Genomic DNA, 18,817 nt, shown 5'->3' on the forward strand with positions numbered 1-18,817 from the left:
TAGCTGATTAATTGGTCAAAAGGATCTCTGATAGTTTGTAAAACATCCTACTGGGGCTCTCTAATTAATCAATCTACTGTATACTCCTTGTATATAAATATGATTTATGACTCGTTCGTTCCCAGTAACAGCAGTATGCTACAGTTTGTCTCCACACACACACACACACACACGCACAGAGGATTTGAATGCAGGGGGAACCACTTGCAGTCTATGAAGAGATGTGAGCTGACATAGCTCTTGTGGCAGGCTTAACATGATGGGAAATGGGATCCCAAAAGCGGCAGGCATACTCCAAAACCCAGCCCCGCCAAGCTTTTGGCTGCTGAAAGCTGACCCAGTGCGACCTCCCTCAGGGCATCCTTTGAAAAAGTGTGACATCATTTTGGGGAGCTTTTGCACAGAGTAACAGAAAAAAAGGTATTTGCCTGTGAAACTTCACCATTTCTGAGCTCTGCCACTGCCACCTCCTCCCCCTGTTCAGACCTCGCAGCATTTAATGAACAAAAAGATGTAAAATTCATGTGCCCTCATTCATTATTGAATAATAATACGGAACAAAAAGCAGCATCAGCTAAATGCGTTGGAGAAGTCAGACAAGCTGATAACTGGGTCACTACCTAAAACCTATAATTTTTCACCTTCTGACATGCTGATGACCATATTTGTCAGATATGGTTTGTAAACCCTCCTGCTGATAAGGCCAGTGTCAACTTGATTGGATTTATGGTCAATATGTAGAGCACTATGTTACATCTAACAGAGATTTTTAAAGTTAAACCTGAACTTAAACCTTTTGTATTAATGAAATCTCATTGATTAATTGAATGAAAACATAAACTTAAAAACATTGTGGACACACAGAGCAATACTTCAATAAAAAAGAATAATCACAAATGCTATTAGAAACAGAGGCTTTTAAAGGGGTGAGTATCTGGGTCTGAGTTGTTGCTCATTTTAGTAGATGTCAGAAGCCATTGTGAAAAAGGTTCAACAAGAATGGATTGAAAGCTGTTCTAAAATTATTTCTAAAGCACAGGGCTGCCCTGCACAGCCTAATACTGATCAAATCCCCTTGAAGCAATATGGTTACCGCACCATGTTCTCATTTTTTTAAGCTTAAAAACATCAGGAATTATTTTTGCTTGTGTGTACAGTTTTGTTTGTAATATGTGGTTTTAACAGCAGTGTTGTAAAAAGTAGGTTTTGTTCTATATTAGAGGACATTGATTTATTTTTTAAAAATCCATTCAATATGCTAACCACTTATCTAACGAGGTATCAGGGATAGGCGTTGGGGCCTGTCCCAGCAGATATAGGACAAAAAGAAAGGTACACTCTAGCCCATAGGTGTCAAACTCTGGCCCGTGGGCCAAATTTGGCCCGCAGCCTAATTACATTTGGCCCGCGAAGCCATACCAAATTACTATTAATGCTGGCCTACTGGTATTATACAGCTAATATATATATTGTTTAGTATTAAGCTTTGCTTGTTCCATATTCAGTTTTTCAGCAAAACTTGTTTGAGTCCATAAGAAAAGATTCATTCTTATATCTGGAGGAAGATTTTTTTTCAATAAATATTAATGTTGGCCCGCGACTTTGTTCCAGTTTTGAATTTTGGCCCACTGTGTATTTGAGTTTGACACCCCTGCTCTAGCCACACACACCATACACTATACACGCATGTCCATATACTCATCTTCAATTCAGAGGCACCAATCAATGTAGTATCGCCTTACACGTGAATGACCTCCAGTTCAACACTGGGAGAAGCTGTGCTCCTTGTGCCGATCCCCAAGGAAGGGTTGCGTCATGTAACATCTGTGCCAAATCAAACATGCGGATCCAACCATTGTGGCAACTACTCAGGAAATATGTCTTTGGACTCTGGGCCCATCCAGATTCTTTACAGAAAGCCCCCCTTTAAAGTATCAGGTTTTAGCGGGGCACAATAGCATCTCTAAAACACGGTGGAGGCTCTGTTATCATTTGGGGCTGCATTGCAGCCAGTGGTGTTGGTCACACTTGTTGGAATTATGAACGCAGATTTTGATCCACCATAGAGGAAATATAAGCATTTTCTACATGACAATGTTCCCAAACACAAAGGCAATGCACTACAAACATACCTGGATAGAAAAGCATCAGACATGGATTGGCCTCCCCAGTGCCCGGAGCTTAATGTTACTGAAACAGTGAGATCATCTTGATAGAGAACAAATCAAAAGGCATCCAATGTTCAAAAAAGGGCCACGGTCCCCCGATGGGCCTCAAAGGTACTGCAGTGGGGCCACAGTAATAACAAAAATTCAGTTTGAAATTAATCAAACATAGCTGGTATAGGCCCCGTGGCCCTAAACCTCATCTTTGGGACTTAAAGAAAACACAAGAAAGCTTGCCTAATAGAGTTCAGGCTGTGCTGAAGAATAAAGCTGGACATACCAAATATTGACTTTAAAGCTTGTTAGAACTGTACAAGCTCTGGTTTTGCCTTATATTCTGTATTTCCATTTTTATTTGCACAGTCATGTTTGAATAAATCCCTGTAGCCATTTCCCATTTTCCTAGCAAAGTATAAAGAAATAAAGGGTGACTTTTGCACAGTGTACATTAGAAGAGGGCATTTTTCTCCTTATGTCTTCAAAGTAAGACTGAAGCTTTGGTGGTGGTGTATTTGGGGAGTTGACGTTGAACTCAGAATTATCTGTCAGCACTAAATCCCGCAGTGAGAGGGAGTAAAGCTTGCCAGCTCCGTCTGCTCAGAGAGACGGGGATCATTTAGGCCACGATGCTAAAAACCATTAAAGTCCCCCTCCTGTCTCCCCCTCTCCTGAAGCTGGAGCTAGACCAGCTGCCCGGCCTCCTGTGTGTTTTTCCCTCTCCACATTGATCCTTCTCACAAGCCACCTTTGACCAACATTTCTGTCTTTCTTTCTTGTGACAATGTTTAACAGTATAATATCATTCAGACACATTGTGGGAACACTGTGATGGACTTTGCCCCTAAATGTTACAGCGCAGTCAGTGATTACTACTGTGTAGTGATTTTTCTTTAGCATTGATTTGGATGTGCATTCCTTTTATTGACTATGCATTCACATCTGTCTTCAGGCTCAGCAGGGAATAACATGGTTCACTTGATTTGGATAATATCAGAACAGAACGCACACAGTTTCCCTTAATATGCCAGCATCCCAAAAGGCCTTTGTCTTTAAAACCACAGCAGTGGAAATTTCTCATGTTCATTCATTAGCATGTGGATCAGGGATGCAAGTAACTCAAGGGTGAGGAGCTGTGAAATGTTATGTGCCAATGAATCCCATGTGTGACAGGTGTGAATGTTGAATAATGCATAATACTTGATGCCATTTTTCATAGGAATACCAACAGAAAGCATGACAGGAGGCGGATGGAAGATGCCACTTATTAACAACAATGTTAAATCTTAAACTTGGAGGTAACTTAATAACCCTGAATGCAAACATTAAGGGAGGATTTTTTTTAAATTTATTTTAGGTAGGAGTTCAGATTTCAACGAACTGTCATGTAGGGTGTGTCCCTAAAAATCCACAATATAAAATCAAACAAATGTCCCTCACCCCCAGGACTGACTGATCTTCAACTTCAACTAGAGTAGAGGCGTCAAATACAAGAAGATTCAAATCTGAACCTCTAGACTTCTTTGGAAAATGTGAAGGCATTCATTTTAGACTTTCGAGTATTTTCATAAATGTTAAAGCTTTTCCTGCTGACAAAGACCTTCCCCCACAATCATTCATACCACACTCAAGTAATGCATGAATCAATAAATAATAAAATGACAGGAAAAACCCTGCTTTTTCATTATCTACTATAGAAATGGGGACACGGTAAAAATAAATACATAAATTAATTAAATAAGACAATTTCTGTAAATTAACAACATTCTGCTTTATAATTACACTAGTGAACATTTTTTTCTGTTATTTTTCACACATTTATTTCCTACAATTTAAGCTCAAAGAGCCTTAATGATAGCTTTCTTTCATTAGCTGCAGCAGCATTTCTTTATCATGTAGAAAAACTGAGGTATACTGTTCAAATTAAACTTATTTTTCTTACATTGAGATATTGTAGGGATTAAATGTCCAGTTAAACTTCTATACACTGACAGAAAGGAGAGTTTCACTGGTCCAACGCACTTGAGACCGTACAAAGTGGGCTGTATGTGGCCCCTGATGTAAAATTACTTTAACATCCTTGCTCTACGGGCTCTTAAAATTACATAGGGGTTTTAATAAGGTGCTTTGTGAGGTCAAGACCCTACAATAATGCAAAGAAAACAGAGAAAAACTCCCAACAATCATATATCCACCTTTGGTGATAATGGGAAGGAAAAACTCTCTTTTAACAGGAAGAAATGACATGACTCATGAAATTATTGTAGTTATTGTAAAATAAAAAAACAGCTCAGGTTTCAGATTTACTTTCATTTAGTGACCCTTGGGATACCAGTTATGGCGCTAAATAGCAGCTGGTAATTGAGATATACCAAGATAGTCCTCTACCACAACCACTGCATTTAGTTTAATACTTTTAATATATATAAGAGTTGAAATAACAGGTTGAGCACTCAATGAGTTGTTCTGTTTATAGAAATATTCTACAGCTATTTATAGAACAACACCAGGGGCCAGTAAATGAAGAAACAGGTACACTATGTCCCCCAGCTTCACTCTACAAGCCTTTCCTCTTTAATAAAAAAAAAAAAAAAATCGTGTCTCCACTTTCCTCCTGCTCAGTTCCTACCTAAAACCCCCTGCTATTATCAGAATAAGGAACAGAAAATCGCACATTTCAGCCGGCACAGCTAGTCTTTCTCACCGTCTCCGGTCGCTGAGGGGTTAAACGTCGCTTGGTAGTAGGAAGTGGGTGGCTGGAGCCGAGGATGGAGCAAAGACTGTGAAGCAAACACAAATCATTTCTTCACAGGAAAAGCGGTGCTACACCCGAGAAGAACAGAGTAAACACATCGAATACCCGAAGACGGACAAATCCGTGTTCTAGAGGACGAAAACGAGAAGCGATCAACCTGGTTTCGATGCCGCTGTGTTTGCATGTTTCACCAGATGGACGGGTAGAGGCGCTTCTCATTCATCGTGCCTTTTCTCCTTTCTTTTCTTTGTTTTGTTTTTTTTGTTTTTTTTAATGCACATATTCCCTGACGTGGATGTGTGATAAGATCGAGATCTGTGGTAGTGATGTGCAGTATGCATGCAGTGAACTCTGTGTACCTGCACGCAGCACATAGATGTATGTGGCTTGGCTGCTTGAGGACTTCTTTACTGGGTTTTTAAACCAACGGAGGATCATCGCGACAGAAGCATCTAAAATGGTGATCTAATTTAATTTTAGTGAAAATGTTTTTTGTCTTGGGCCGTGGATCACCGGCTGTTCGGGAGTGAAGATGGGCGCAAACTTTGTTTTATCTAATCTTCGCCTCGATAAGCCTCGGTGTGACAGTCTGAGGGGTTTCTTCTCTATCTCCCAGCTGGACTTAAGTTCATGCAGAGCACGCTGATCCCACCGTGAAGCCTCTTGCTTATTCAGCACTTCGCAGAGGAGCCTAGTCAGTACTCTCTGTCAGTCTCAGCCAGCATGGGATGTCGGCTGGGGTCGAGCACAGGAGCGGCACTTTTTATATTTTGGTCAAACCCCGGTGTAGTTTTTTGCTTGTAGCACGTGACGGTAAACGTATATGCGTATTTATATATAGGATTTATGGTATTTCTCATACTGACCTTAACAGGGCCGCCTAATCTCCGGAACATCATCTGCTTTTCTCTGAAAAGTGATGTTGACACCTACCGACACTCCGTCGGGCGTTTCGGCTTATTAGCGTTCAATTATCACGTCTTGCTGGCTCGCTGAAAGCCACGCGAGAGTGGACCCTCTTCTCGCCCCGTCACCTGGAGACCAGGGAGCCACGAGACCAACCGACAGGTGTGACACCCCCTCCGACACGCGCTATGGATGATTCAGGGATCATCCGAAGACGGAGGCTGCAGGTGAGAACTTTTGGGGTGTTACGCAAATGCAGTCATTACTCGGATAGAATGCGTCATTTCATAATAACAGAAAGTGTTTTCATGGAAATATGGAAGATTTCTTTGGCCAGAAGCTGCTGCATGGTGGTGATTTGTAGATGTAAGATACATTCATGTAACACATATTCCTCTAAATTCGATGCAGTCTAAGTAGTTTTTGTACATATCATTGGATCTACAAATTACAGTTATAAGATCATCATCTTACATTAAATGATTAACAAGAAGATTACCCACCATACAACCCGTCTTACAATCATTTAACTTGACAGAAAGATGATTAAGATACAAATTGAATAGAACATGAGACAATATTCCCTCGTCTGACTCCATTAGATACAGAAAAAGATTCAGATACCTCCGTACTCCACTTAACTTGCATAGTTTGATGTGAGTACCAACACTGTAAAATCCTAATTAGATATGCAGGGACCCCTCTGCGTTGCAATTTAACAAACTACTTCTGATGTCAAATGTTTTGGAAGCATCTAAAAAGCACATAAAAACTATTGTCTTCTGCCTCTAAAATACAATTCCTTATAAATGTCAGTGTCCTTTTTTTTTTAAACCAGCTTACATGTATCACAACTGAGAATATGAATGCAATACTTGGCTAATTTGGCACACAGACCCCTGACAAATCATAATGTTGTCATAGTTATTAAAATAGATAATTAATTTTTAGTAGTGGTTACATAAAGTGATAATAAACAGATAAGAATCACAGACAGTATGAAGCTTTCTTTATATGTTGGACATCCATCGTAATCAGTCGTGTTGAATACGGTCTACCGAAAGGAGACTGAGTAGGTTAAATGGGTTGTACTGTTACATTTGCATTATGTAGGTTAGTCACTTTTATTGTGACTGACATGTCAAGGCGCCAGTAAAAGCTTCCTCTGACGCTCGTGTGGTGGGCGTGTGAAACTAATCAAGTGAGACAGGCAGAGCTCACCATGAGAGCCACTGTTTGCTAGTCTGTCTGAGCTGCCTCTTAAATTAATTTACAGTAAGATTAGTTTGCTGAAAACTCTACCAAAAATATCCTTCTGTAGAAGAGTTCCCATCACTTATAAATAGTAATAATAATAGAAAAAATAATAGATGTGAACAATTTCCTGCAATGCTATTCCCTAGATTGTAGTTTGCCTGTGTCCCCACTGTAAGGTCAGGAGGAAAACAAGGCAGTCTGTGGGTATCACAGCCATCCCTGCCATTGTTGAGCTGCACTTCTTGAACTCTATGTTGACATTAAGACCAAGCATCTGATAAAAGTGCAGGAAGCAGTAATGTTTGTGTACTTCCCGAAATGCATTTGTGCGTGATTAACAGGTTGTTATTTACCAGAGTGTAGCCTTTTATTAAAACTAAACTCCCATCAGCTTTTCCCCCATCTAAATGATTCATGCTGATTACCGTCTAGTTTGACTGCTCGGTCTATAAAACAGAAGAAAATAATGAAATTACATCCAACATTAATCTCTATTGAGAGAGCTTGATTTGTCTGTTTCAGTATCAAATGACTAACCTGGACTGACCTGAAACCATAAAAGTTTGTGAGTTTTACGCCAAATTTTGATCATTAAAATAGTTGCTTCAATTTTGCATTTTGCTGCAAGTAAGTTGTTTTTACTCTGAATTTATATGTAAACTGTATTTTTAGACTGAAAGATTAGACACCGTGTTAAAATATACTGAAACATGGCAATCACAGGTTACCAGCCTCCACCGGTTACATGTAGTATAAAAAGTAGTAAATCTTGACAGTGTCTTTCCTTATTAAACAGGTGTTATTCTTTCAGCTCTGCTCTGAATGAGCTTCTCTGATGAATCCCTATGTGTTAGAGTTGTGTTCTTGCACCTTCTTAACTCTTCACACCAGGAGACTAATCTTGTACATCAAAGAAGTAAAGAGTTCTGGATCAGATATGTGATATAGATATTCTTCTCTGCAAATGAGTACCAGAGCTTGTTAGAGTAGAATTTAGCTCACCTCAATGGCTGCTCTATGCTATAATGATGGTTTGGCAGGTTTCAGTGTGTGAATGAAACACTCAGAAGTCCTTAGTACTGAATTATTTCTTCAGAGGTTAATCATATCGGAATTTTAGCCATGGATCTCAACACTGTCAATAGAAATAGAGAGAGGGTAGACTGGCAGGGGACAAGAGGCAATCTGATGTGCACATTAATGTTCTGCACATGCAAATACACAACGAGACAGAGACACACTCCCACACTCTTGTACAATGGACTGTAATCAGGAACACATAACCACATAGAAAGACACAGGTACTTGGTTCGTGTACTTTTTAGTCATGTGGCGTTTAATGTGTAGGTGTGTTTTCTAGTTTTTACAGATTATTTTGATTTAAAAATCATGTCTCCACAAATCATTATTGAGACTAGATTTCCTTATAGGATCATGAAGTTCCCCTAAGGTAGCATAAACCATCGAATTTTAAGGTGAAGACATGTTTTGAAGCCAACGGTTAGTTTTTGTGTGTGCGTGCATAACACACAAATTCTGTATATGTACATACAAAATCGACTCCCACCCTCTGGCCTTATACTCTCCAGTTCCATTGAGAAGTGGTCGATATCCATATCTCAGACAGAGGAGGTCTAAATGCTGAGGATGTGGTGCAGTTGTCAGGCCCATTAGTAGGACTAATGGTGGCCTAACAGCCCTGTGTGCCCTGAGGGAGGAAGACCAACCACCAGCAGCAGGATGGCCTGAAAGGGCTCGAGGCTGGGAGGAGGAGGAGGAGGGGTGGCGGCAGCATAGATTAGAAGAAGGCAGCAGCTGTGGGCTATACTAGACCCCATTTAAGTGCTTGTTACAATATCTGGATCCCTTTACTGCCTAGATCTACTTTCATACCAGAGGGATGGATGAGGGAGGAAAAGGACTGAGTGTATATACTGATGACATGTTTGTGTTTAGCACTGATGACTACTTCACTGGTCAACTATGAATGTGGACGCTGAACTAATCTGGGGTAAAACTGAGGTAGCTGAAACGCATAAATAAGTGCAATAATGTTTTAGGTCATCTAATAATGTTTCAAGTCAGTATTATATATATGTTATATAGCACATTTAGGCACAACAGACAGTGAGGTGCTGCACAGCAAGCAAAACTATCATAGGAATAATATTAATGATTTAAGAACAATAAAGAACAATGATTAAACTTTAATAACTGAAGAATAGAGTTAATAATGATAAAAATAATAAAATACGAATAGTAAAAAAGAGGAATTAGGAAAAATTAAGCAATAGTCTGAAGATGAGAAAGCTAATGAGAAGATGTTTGTTTTCAGTTGCCGAGGAAGATGACTTAACCTGAGAAACAAGACGATTCCAGGGAGTTTTGGAGCTGTGACTGAGAATGCCTGATCACCTGTACAACCTTATCGGGAATTTGAAATTACAAGAAGTTGACTAAGTGAGCGTCATAGAACATAGCATTGTAAAATTGTGAACTGGAGCGAGACCACAAAAGCACTTACATGTGAGAAGCAACATTTTGAAATCGATCCTGTACGTCACAGGAAGCCAGTGCAATGATTTAAGAATGGCTGCAATATGATCCCACTTCCATGTAGCAGTCAAGAGTCTAACAGCAGCATTTTGAACCGGCTGCATTCATGATATCAGGTTTTGCTCAGTCCAACAGATGAGGAATTGCAGCATTCTAGTCTAGATGTAATAAAAGCATGAATGACTTCCTCGGGATCATTGATAGAAAGAAATAATTTCTTCTTTTTTTTAATTAAAGACTTTAACGCTTGATTTAATTTGTGAGTCAAATTTAAGAAAGGATTCAAAGATAACAACAAGATTTTCTGACGTTTAAGATTTGATGCCAGGGGCTTAAGATCTGATATGTTGGGATGAATCACTAAAATTTTGGCATTCAACAGTTTATTTTTGAATGAATAAAACATAAACAGAAGTTACAAGGTAAAACATGGAACTTTAACAAAAGTACCTGGTGCCAGGTACTATGAGTCGAGCTGAGTAGGTGCTAGTGGAAAAGGGCTGCTAGACCTCCTGAATGCCCCATTCCAAACACTTACACATGTCCAGCCGTGAGGACCACTGTATATCAAAACCTTCAGAGATAAAAAATACTTTATTAATCCTAAAAATAGGTAAAATACTGTGTTACAGTAGCCCAAACAGCTTATATCAATAAAAAAAATGTTACAAACCAAAATAGGTCAGAAAGGTTAAAAAATAAAACTAAAGAAAAAGCTTGGTTAAACTGAAAATAACAGAATATACAAAAAAAGTAAAGGCTTCAAAAAATTTAAATCTTAATATGATTCAATAAGGAGCTTAAATTAAAAAAAAAAACGATTGCATTGTAGTATGAGGTGGAAAATATTTTCTGTTTTTCATCCTAGTGCCAGCGAAGCTGGAACAGATGTTAGATGTATTATTAAAAACATGTATTAAATATGCATCAATTATACATGGCCTGTTGTAATTATGTTGGTGCCAAAGGAGGAAGTGAGGTGATGTTATGACGGAGTGACAGCGAAGTCTGTAACAACAGGAGATCCAAAAACATCAGAACTTAGTACAGTTTTCCAACCAAAGATGATTTCCTTTATAAATACTCATAAATATTAGCTAACTAGTTATTTGTTACCATAGTAATGATTGCTTTACCTTCACAAAGTCATCATTTAAACTCAAACCCATGAAATTGTATATTTATTTCTGAAGGGCCACAAAACTGATGTTTTCACATCAATAGGTACATCAGATTTTTTTCTTGTTCTGGAGAGCATGGGCAAATTTTATCTTGATCGTGTTAAATGACAATTACAGACTGTAGTGCTCCAAAGACATTATATCAGTCACACAAAGTCATGCTGTCATGCAACAGAAGCAGTAGCTTCATTAGTAAACACACAATAATAGAAAGTAGATCACCAGCAATCATGACTAACACCCTGAGTTTAGGCACCTTTCCATCCATTTTATTCAACTGTAACTGTAGTCTCTGCTGTGGGAGAAAGTGTATCACTCATATGAGTTGTTTTCATCTAAAGAGAAGGTTATCATATTGTCCGAGCAATTGTACGTGTGTGGAGTACAATATACTTACACTTAACCCATATGGTCAAACACTCACGCACACACACGCACACACAAACAAACACAAATCATGCTGTGTGTCTCATCCCGCTCTCATGTAGGAGTATGGAGTAAGCCACTTACACACACACACACACACACACACACACACACACACACTAGCATAATTTGTCCAATATTTTGTTCTGGGCAGTGTGCCCATTTCCAATATGCTAAGCACGAGGGATAAGAGTGTGATCACTGCAGAAGATCCAGCTCTGTTTGCCAAGTCCTGTCACTCATTGCCATGCCCACTGCTTTGTTCTGCCTCAACACGTCCTTCTGATGTCAGTATTATTCAGAAAAGGGTAGGTTTTGCACTGGGAGAGCAAAGTGTACATCAAAGCAACAAATCTAGGCCACAATATATTTGGGAATACTTTCAAATATTTGAACTACTTTTTGCAGAGCTAGAATTCTCATGCCATAAACCTTTAAAGAAATAAAGTTTTTGCCAGACTTAATTCCCTAAATACATGAAGTAAGAAAACAATACCAGCTCTTAAGGTTTCAAAATCTGCACATTTCATCGAGATGCTACATTATTTCAGACCTCGGTGTCAAGAGCTCTGAATTGAAGGCTATTAAGAAAAAACTGAAGACTTGCAGACTGTTAAACTGAACAATACACTGTGTGACATTTGCCTTCCAATCTGCTCTGAGTTTTGGCAGTGGAAACAGAACAGAAGTCTCATGACTCTGCCCAGAGGAGCAACATATTAACATTTTTCTTTTCTATGGTTTGCACTTGGCCTTCACTTGGTCCTTGGGTAGATATTAACTGAAAAGCAAAAGCCAAAGAAAAAACATCTGACACTCTGTCTTAACTTCTTAGGCAAACTTGGATAATATTTTAATCTGGGTTGAACTGTCCTGTCTTCACAAAGCATAGCAACTGAGGAGCACGTGATTAATGTGCTGTTACTTGGAGCACGGAAGCTGTGAATAATACGTTAAATGTGCCGGGGAGGTGTTTGTTTGTATGTGTAGATTTCCATTGAATTATAGCTGTAGAAAAATGCTTAACCAATGCTTTTGCATCTATGTAGTGCATGCAGGTTACATCAGAACTTTTTTTTAAAAGTTGATGTTTGTGTTAAAATAGTTGTATGGAGGCTTTCTTGTTATGTAATGTAACTGCAGTGCCATGAATGGGAACTGGAATTTGTATGTGTGTCCGAGATCACACTTCTAAATTGTTGCAGTGTGAACATGGACACATTTTTGCATTAGTATAAACACAAAGGCAGAAAATGCTGTTAATAATGAAACATCCCAGAAACACATTGGTCAGTTTATTACGTACATCTTGCTAGTTCCAGGTCGGACCTCCGTTTGCCTTCAGAACTGCCTTAAATCTTCATGGCATAGATTTAACAAGGTGCTGGAAACATTGCTTAGAGATTTTGGTCCATATTGGAATGATTTGGAATTCTCACATTGGCCATCTGATTAATGCAGCAGAAATTGTGACTCATCAGACCTGGCAGCATTTTTCCAGTTCTTTATTGTCCAATACTGGTGAGCTTGTGTGAGCTGTAGCCTCAGTTTCCTGTTCTTAGCTGACAGAAATATCATCCAGTGTGGTCTTCTGCTGCTGTAGCTCATCTGCTCAGATATGGTCTTCTCCATACCTGAGTTATAATCAGTGTTGGGGAGTAACGGAATACATGTACCGCCGTTACGTATTCAGAATACAAAATATGAGTAACTGTATTCCGTTACAGTTACCGTTTAAAAAGGTGGTATTCAGAATACAGTTACTTTGGTGAAATAAATGGATTACACGGCGGTACTTCCCTGTTTCATATTGTCGCGGGTCAGGATTGTTTGGGTTTGTTTGACAGCTACGTTCTGTTGTTCCAGGCGGCAGCGTTACGGTTGCCATGGTTACAGGGTGACGCTCTCTCTCTGCGTGTTTCCTGGGTGAGAGAGCGCCTTTGTGTTGTTGTTGTTGTGCTAAGCTAATAGGCAGACTGCTACAGGCATAGCTCTAAAGAATGTAGCATCATGGGCAGTGTAGTCCGTGCTGCAGGAGAATGGACTACCATACCCGTTATGTGTCTGTGAGCGAGGGAGGAGAGAAAGGAAAAGTCCGAGCTGTCACGGAGCAAAAACGGGAGCTGGAAGCATGTAAATATAATAATAACCACTGCAGCCAAGAAGAGTGCCTGAGGAGCCCATTTGTAAGTAAGCTATTAAGACTCAACTGTACACTGTGTTCGTGTTTTCCTCCGGGAAAAATAAGTTCCGTTGGAGCAGCCTTTCAACGCCTCTCTCTGTCTCCCGCAAGCAAAGTTGACCCAGACAACAAAGTAAAGCTAGTTTTCGGCTACCAGCCCGACAGGAACCCGACGTATTAGCCCGAGGTCCCTTTACTACGTTTCGGACCTTCAGTAACAGTAATAAATCACAGCAATAGTACATTCACGTAGTTGTAAACAGCACGATAATATATTAAGTAATCCAAAGTATTCAGAATACGTTACTGTCATTGAGTAACGTAACGGAATACGTTACAGAATACATTTTGGGGCATGTATTCAGTATTCTGTAATAGAATACATTTTAAAAGTAACCTTCCCAACACTGGTTATAATGAATATTTATTCAAGTTACTTTTGGCTTTCTATCAGCTTGAAGCAGTCAAAACTGCCTTCAATTGATATTTTCTCATTTTGCTCCATTTTCTGTAAACATTAGAGATGGCTATGTGGAAAAATCCTACAAGATCAACAGTTTCTGAAATATTCTGCACACCCTATCTAGCACTAACAACGATGCTACATTTAATGTCACTTCAATCACCTTTTGTTCTGTTCTGATGAACTTCAGCAAGTTGTCTTGACCATGTCTGCATGACTGGTCACACATGGTCATAAACCATATGACTGATTGATTAAATATTTGTCTTAACAAGCAGTTCAACACATGTACCTAACAAAGTGGCTTGTGAGTGTATAACTGTGAAGACAGAGCATGAGTTTTAATAATGAGCATCAGTGATACTAGCACTGTATTGCTTATGCATCTTCTGAAGGATGATCTTTAATCATTTCAGAAGTGGCCAACGGTGTCATAAAATGTAAAAAGTGATTTTATTTTGAACATGGTACATTCTGAAGTATGAAAGCGATCCAGCACAGAGGCTGATCAATAATAATGACGGTGCCTAGAGACAAATACCATAAAGGAGATGAAACAGAGGTCAGATAAACGGCAGCAAACAAGTAACTGTTTTTCTTAAATCAGCTGATCAGTTGTTGTTTTTTAATTAATGTAACAATTGTTTAGTAATGTAACATTTTTGTGACATTACAATCAGTTCAAAATCTCAAAATTTAATTTTTGGTACAGCTTTGTATAGAATAGTTTTACATTTACTTGCACACACCCGGAATCAAAGGAACATCAGCAAATTGTCAGTGTTTTTGTTGTTCTGTGTTAATTCATTTACTAAAAATTAACGAAAACACTTGTTCATCAATTGACCAGAACAACAGAAGTACGCATAGATTCAAAAATATGTGTTAACTTTTCATTCAGGCTGTTAGAGACTGAAATAGCACTTTGCTACATCACGTTAAGGATGCACAGTGATTTATTTATAAGATTGAAATCCTTATTGATTATGAAGGATTGCCATTTTTTGTCTTCTGGCTCAGGTCTGACGTGCGTCAGGAGATTGTGGCTACTGCTGCTATTGATTAATTTTATTGTATATTAATGTGTAGCTTAAATGTACAATTATTAAATTTAATATTTATTTATACACAATTTTTTTTAGTCTAAACTAGAAAACACCAGAGAAAAGAGAAAAACGTCCATCAAGATTTGTGTCATTGTCAGAACTTCTTTTCTCTGAACTCAAAACAAAGGAGAAACTTTCTCGAATTAAAGAATCTCAAATCTCTGATGAATGGCTTTTTAATTATGAAGAGTAATGGGTTTTTCAGATAATTACCAATAATCTTTTTAAAATAATTGATCAATTAATCAGTGCAGCACTGTGTCAAATGTGTTTCAGATTTGCATTACTATCATTTTTTTTATATTAAACCTTGTACATACTGAGAAGAAATAGTGGAAAAATCTTATATTAGAGCTAAAATTTAGAGAATAATAATAATGATAATAGCTTGTGCCTATATCTTGCTGTGATATGCTTAGTAATAGCCAGTAACATGGCAGCAGTACATACAGTAGCTGTCAACTGAAGAGACAGTGAGAGGGAGCAGGTGTTGGGGTTTGGTCCATTAGCCATCCCTATTGCCCCATATTCACATATCCACACACACTCTCACACACATATACGTGCGCGCACATGCACACACACACACACACACACACACACACACACACAAGACTCCAGTGGGGCGCTCTCTGAGTCACCCTGGCATAGCTCACTTCCTCTTGATGATGTAGCGTATTAGCATCCCTGAAAAAACTGACCATGATGGATGATGTCACTCCCAGATAAAAACTGTCTGCCCTCCGCTCTACCTGAAATGCTATTATTAAAGTTGCATATTTTAATATTGAATATAAGTTGTAATGAGTAGTTGTCAAGTTGCACTTTCTTGGCAAGAGTTCAGTGAAGACGTCATGTCTGTTCGGCATGTATGAAGCTTCAGTCTGGATATGATAAGTGTCTCTTATTATAAACACTGAAAACAAGGAAAAACACTGCTCCATACTACCAACGAGAGTGGTAGATTTCCTGTAATGTAATTCTCTGCAAAAAAAAAAAAAAGATTAATTTTGTTAATTTCTAGTCTTTTAATGATTTCTTTCAGAGTGGAATGATTGTACAGCATACATCTTTAATGACTTGAAAAAAAAAGAATTGGATGCACAAGCTTAAATCTGTGAGACAGATATTAAGTTGATTGACCAAAACAAAAGTTGGGATCATCAAAAAGCAAAAAATGTCTAACTAAGGAACACAAGTAGGGCGGCCGCAAGTTAAGAATAATCTGCAGGCAAATAATAATGATCATGTAATGAACTGATCATTAGATGGTTCAGTGAGAAAAAATAAATCTTATATGAGATTGTAACTTATAAAAGAAAAGACAGAAAACATCCAGAAAGAAAGTGGAAGCTCTTGTACAAAGTTATGGACTCATTAAAAAAAAAAAGATGTGACAAGAACGAAATATGTAGAAAAATGGCTCATGACCCAAAGCACACCACCTCATCTATCAAACATAATGGCTGGTCTGTTATGGCTAGGCCATCTATGGCTGCCAGCTTAACTGGCACACTGCTTTTTATGTATGATTGCACTGCTGACAGAAGAATGAGGAGGTATACAGGAGCAAACTGTTTGCTCAAATTCAGCCGCATGCATCAAAACACGCAGCCAAAGCAACCAGAATTATTCAACTCAGTCTGATTTCTTCTTGTTGAAAGCTGGGCTAAAGATATCAACAAGAGCTAAAGGTGGTTGCAGTGTGAGAGCATCACCAAGGCAGATAAGAAGCATCTGCCGAGGGCTGTGAGACAAAGACTTGAGGCAGACAAAAGATTTTCCTCAAAATATGAAGTGTGATGAGTTTATTTCTGTCCTTTCATCCAGTTACCTTTGACTTCAGTTTCTAAACATCTGGATCAACTGTTCTGCATATTAAAACCTTTTATACCTTGACACATGGACCATTCTTGTCGTGCTAAATACTGAATTCTATCAACGGACTGCAAGTGTGTTCATGCCCCACGGTGTTGGAATTGGGCGGGTTTGGGTAGCCAGCTTGTTTTGAGACTGTTTGGAGACAAAAGCTCCAGCTGTCAAGTCACGTTTCATCAGTTTGACTTTGTAATGCTGGTTTACTTAAACAAAGGCAGCGAGGGAGACGGAGGGACAGAACTCTCAGGATTAAATCAAAACCAGTGAAAACCAGTCGCAGTCCTTTATAATTACCTTATTTGTCCCTCAACTTATGTGACCCTAGTGTCTCTAGTCACTTATATTCATTTGAATTCACAGACATGGCTGTGTGTGACAAGCCGAGTGGGGGGAAAAAAGACGTTATCTTTTTAGCAGAGCCATTGAGAGGTAGAAAATATCCTGATAAGCAACACAGGACAGGCTGACAAGAGAAATTGACAGTAACCTGATCTTAGCTAAACTGAATGTTTAATGGTTTTAAATTGGGACTTGATGGGTAACAAGCAGCATACAGATTCATCCCAGTAGATCATAATCACATCAGAGTCCTTACAGTTGTGTCCCAGTGTCATAAATATAGCAGCAACAATTTTTAAATTGATTTTGTCTCCCTCCAACCTGGTGTTTCCTGAAGCCCTGAAGTCTCCGAGCACTTACGAGAGATCATCTGTCAAACTGCTTTTCACTGACAGTATACATAAACAATATAATATCAACTTAAAGCCAAGCTGTAAATTACAACATTGCTCTTTTTTTAAATTTTCATCTCGGGTATTTTTATTAAGATAAAATAGTGAACATACCCTGGATCACTACTCTAAACACTTAAGCCAGTGTTATACTGCATTTTAAAGTCAGGTCGGGGTTTGGCTGTAGTGCAGGGGTCGGCAACCTTTTCTATCAAAATAGTCATTTCAGAAATTATATGCTTGTGTTGCATATACAAAATTAGATAACTAAAGTTTCACTAAATTTATTTTTTCATGCAACATTTAGGAAGTAAGGGATCATTATTATCATGTTATGGCCTACATTGAAACAAACCAGCTGTAAAACCATGCAATCCGTTAATGAAATTTATTGATAGTAAAAAAGAAAACGGCCAGTTTCCATTTAGTTTTGAATAAATGGAAACTAGCCTATTGCAGACCAAGCAACTAGTGAGCAAGTAGCATTAGTGGTGAACTCTAAGGAAGAGCAAACTCACAGATCGCGACTTTATGAAGATTAACCATTTACATACTAACACCCAGCACGCCCCTGCGGGCGGTTTATCCTTCAAGCTCGGGTCCTCTACCAGAGGCCTGGGAGCTTGAGGGTCCTGCGCAGTATCTTAGCTGTTCCCAGGACTGCGCTCTTCTGGACAGAGATCTCCGATGTTGTTCCCGGGATCTGCTGGAGCCACTCGCCTAGCTTGGGAGTCACCGCACCTAGTGCTCCGATTACCACGGGGACCACCGTTACCTTCACCCTCCACATCCTCTCGAGCTCTTCTCTGAGCCCTTGGTATTTCTCCAGCTTCTCGTGTTCCTTCTTCCTGATATTGCTGTCATTCGGAACCGCTACATCGATCACTACAGCCGTCTTCTTCTGTTTGTCTACCACCACTATGTCCGGTTGGTTAGCCACCACCATTTTGTCCGTCTGCATCTGGAAGTCCCACAGGATCTTAGCTCGGTCATTCTCCATCACCCTTGGGGCATCTCCCATTTTGACCTCGGGACTTCCAGGTTATACTCGGCGCAGATGTTCCTGTACACTATGCCGGCCACTTGGTTATGGCGTTCCATGTATGCCTTGCCTGCTAGCATCTTGCACCCTGCTGTTATGTGCTGGATTGTCTCTGGGGCATCTTTACACAGCCTGCACCTGGGGTCTTGCCTGGTGTGGTAGACCCCAGCCT

The 18,817-nt window shown here is 39.2% G+C and overlaps 1 protein-coding gene across 2 annotated transcripts in view; it reads left to right on the forward strand.

The window, feature by feature from the left end:
* The first annotated feature begins 4,279 nt into the window (after window positions 1–4,279).
* mast1a (microtubule associated serine/threonine kinase 1a) overlaps window positions 4,280–18,817 on the forward strand; it is an 85,158-nt gene continuing 70,620 nt past the window's right edge. For both annotated transcript variants that reach the window (XM_031741166.2, XM_039613481.1), the window contains exon 1: window positions 4,280–6,050. In XM_031741166.2, the coding sequence (XP_031597026.1) occupies window positions 6,012–6,050 (39 nt within the window). In that variant the 5' untranslated portion in view covers window positions 4,280–6,011. The remainder of the gene's footprint in view (window positions 6,051–18,817) is intronic.

The sequence above is a fragment of the Oreochromis aureus genome, linkage group 6, assembly GCF_013358895.1.
Source record: "Oreochromis aureus strain Israel breed Guangdong linkage group 6, ZZ_aureus, whole genome shotgun sequence".
NCBI classification, from domain to species: Eukaryota; Metazoa; Chordata; class Actinopteri; order Cichliformes; family Cichlidae; genus Oreochromis; species Oreochromis aureus.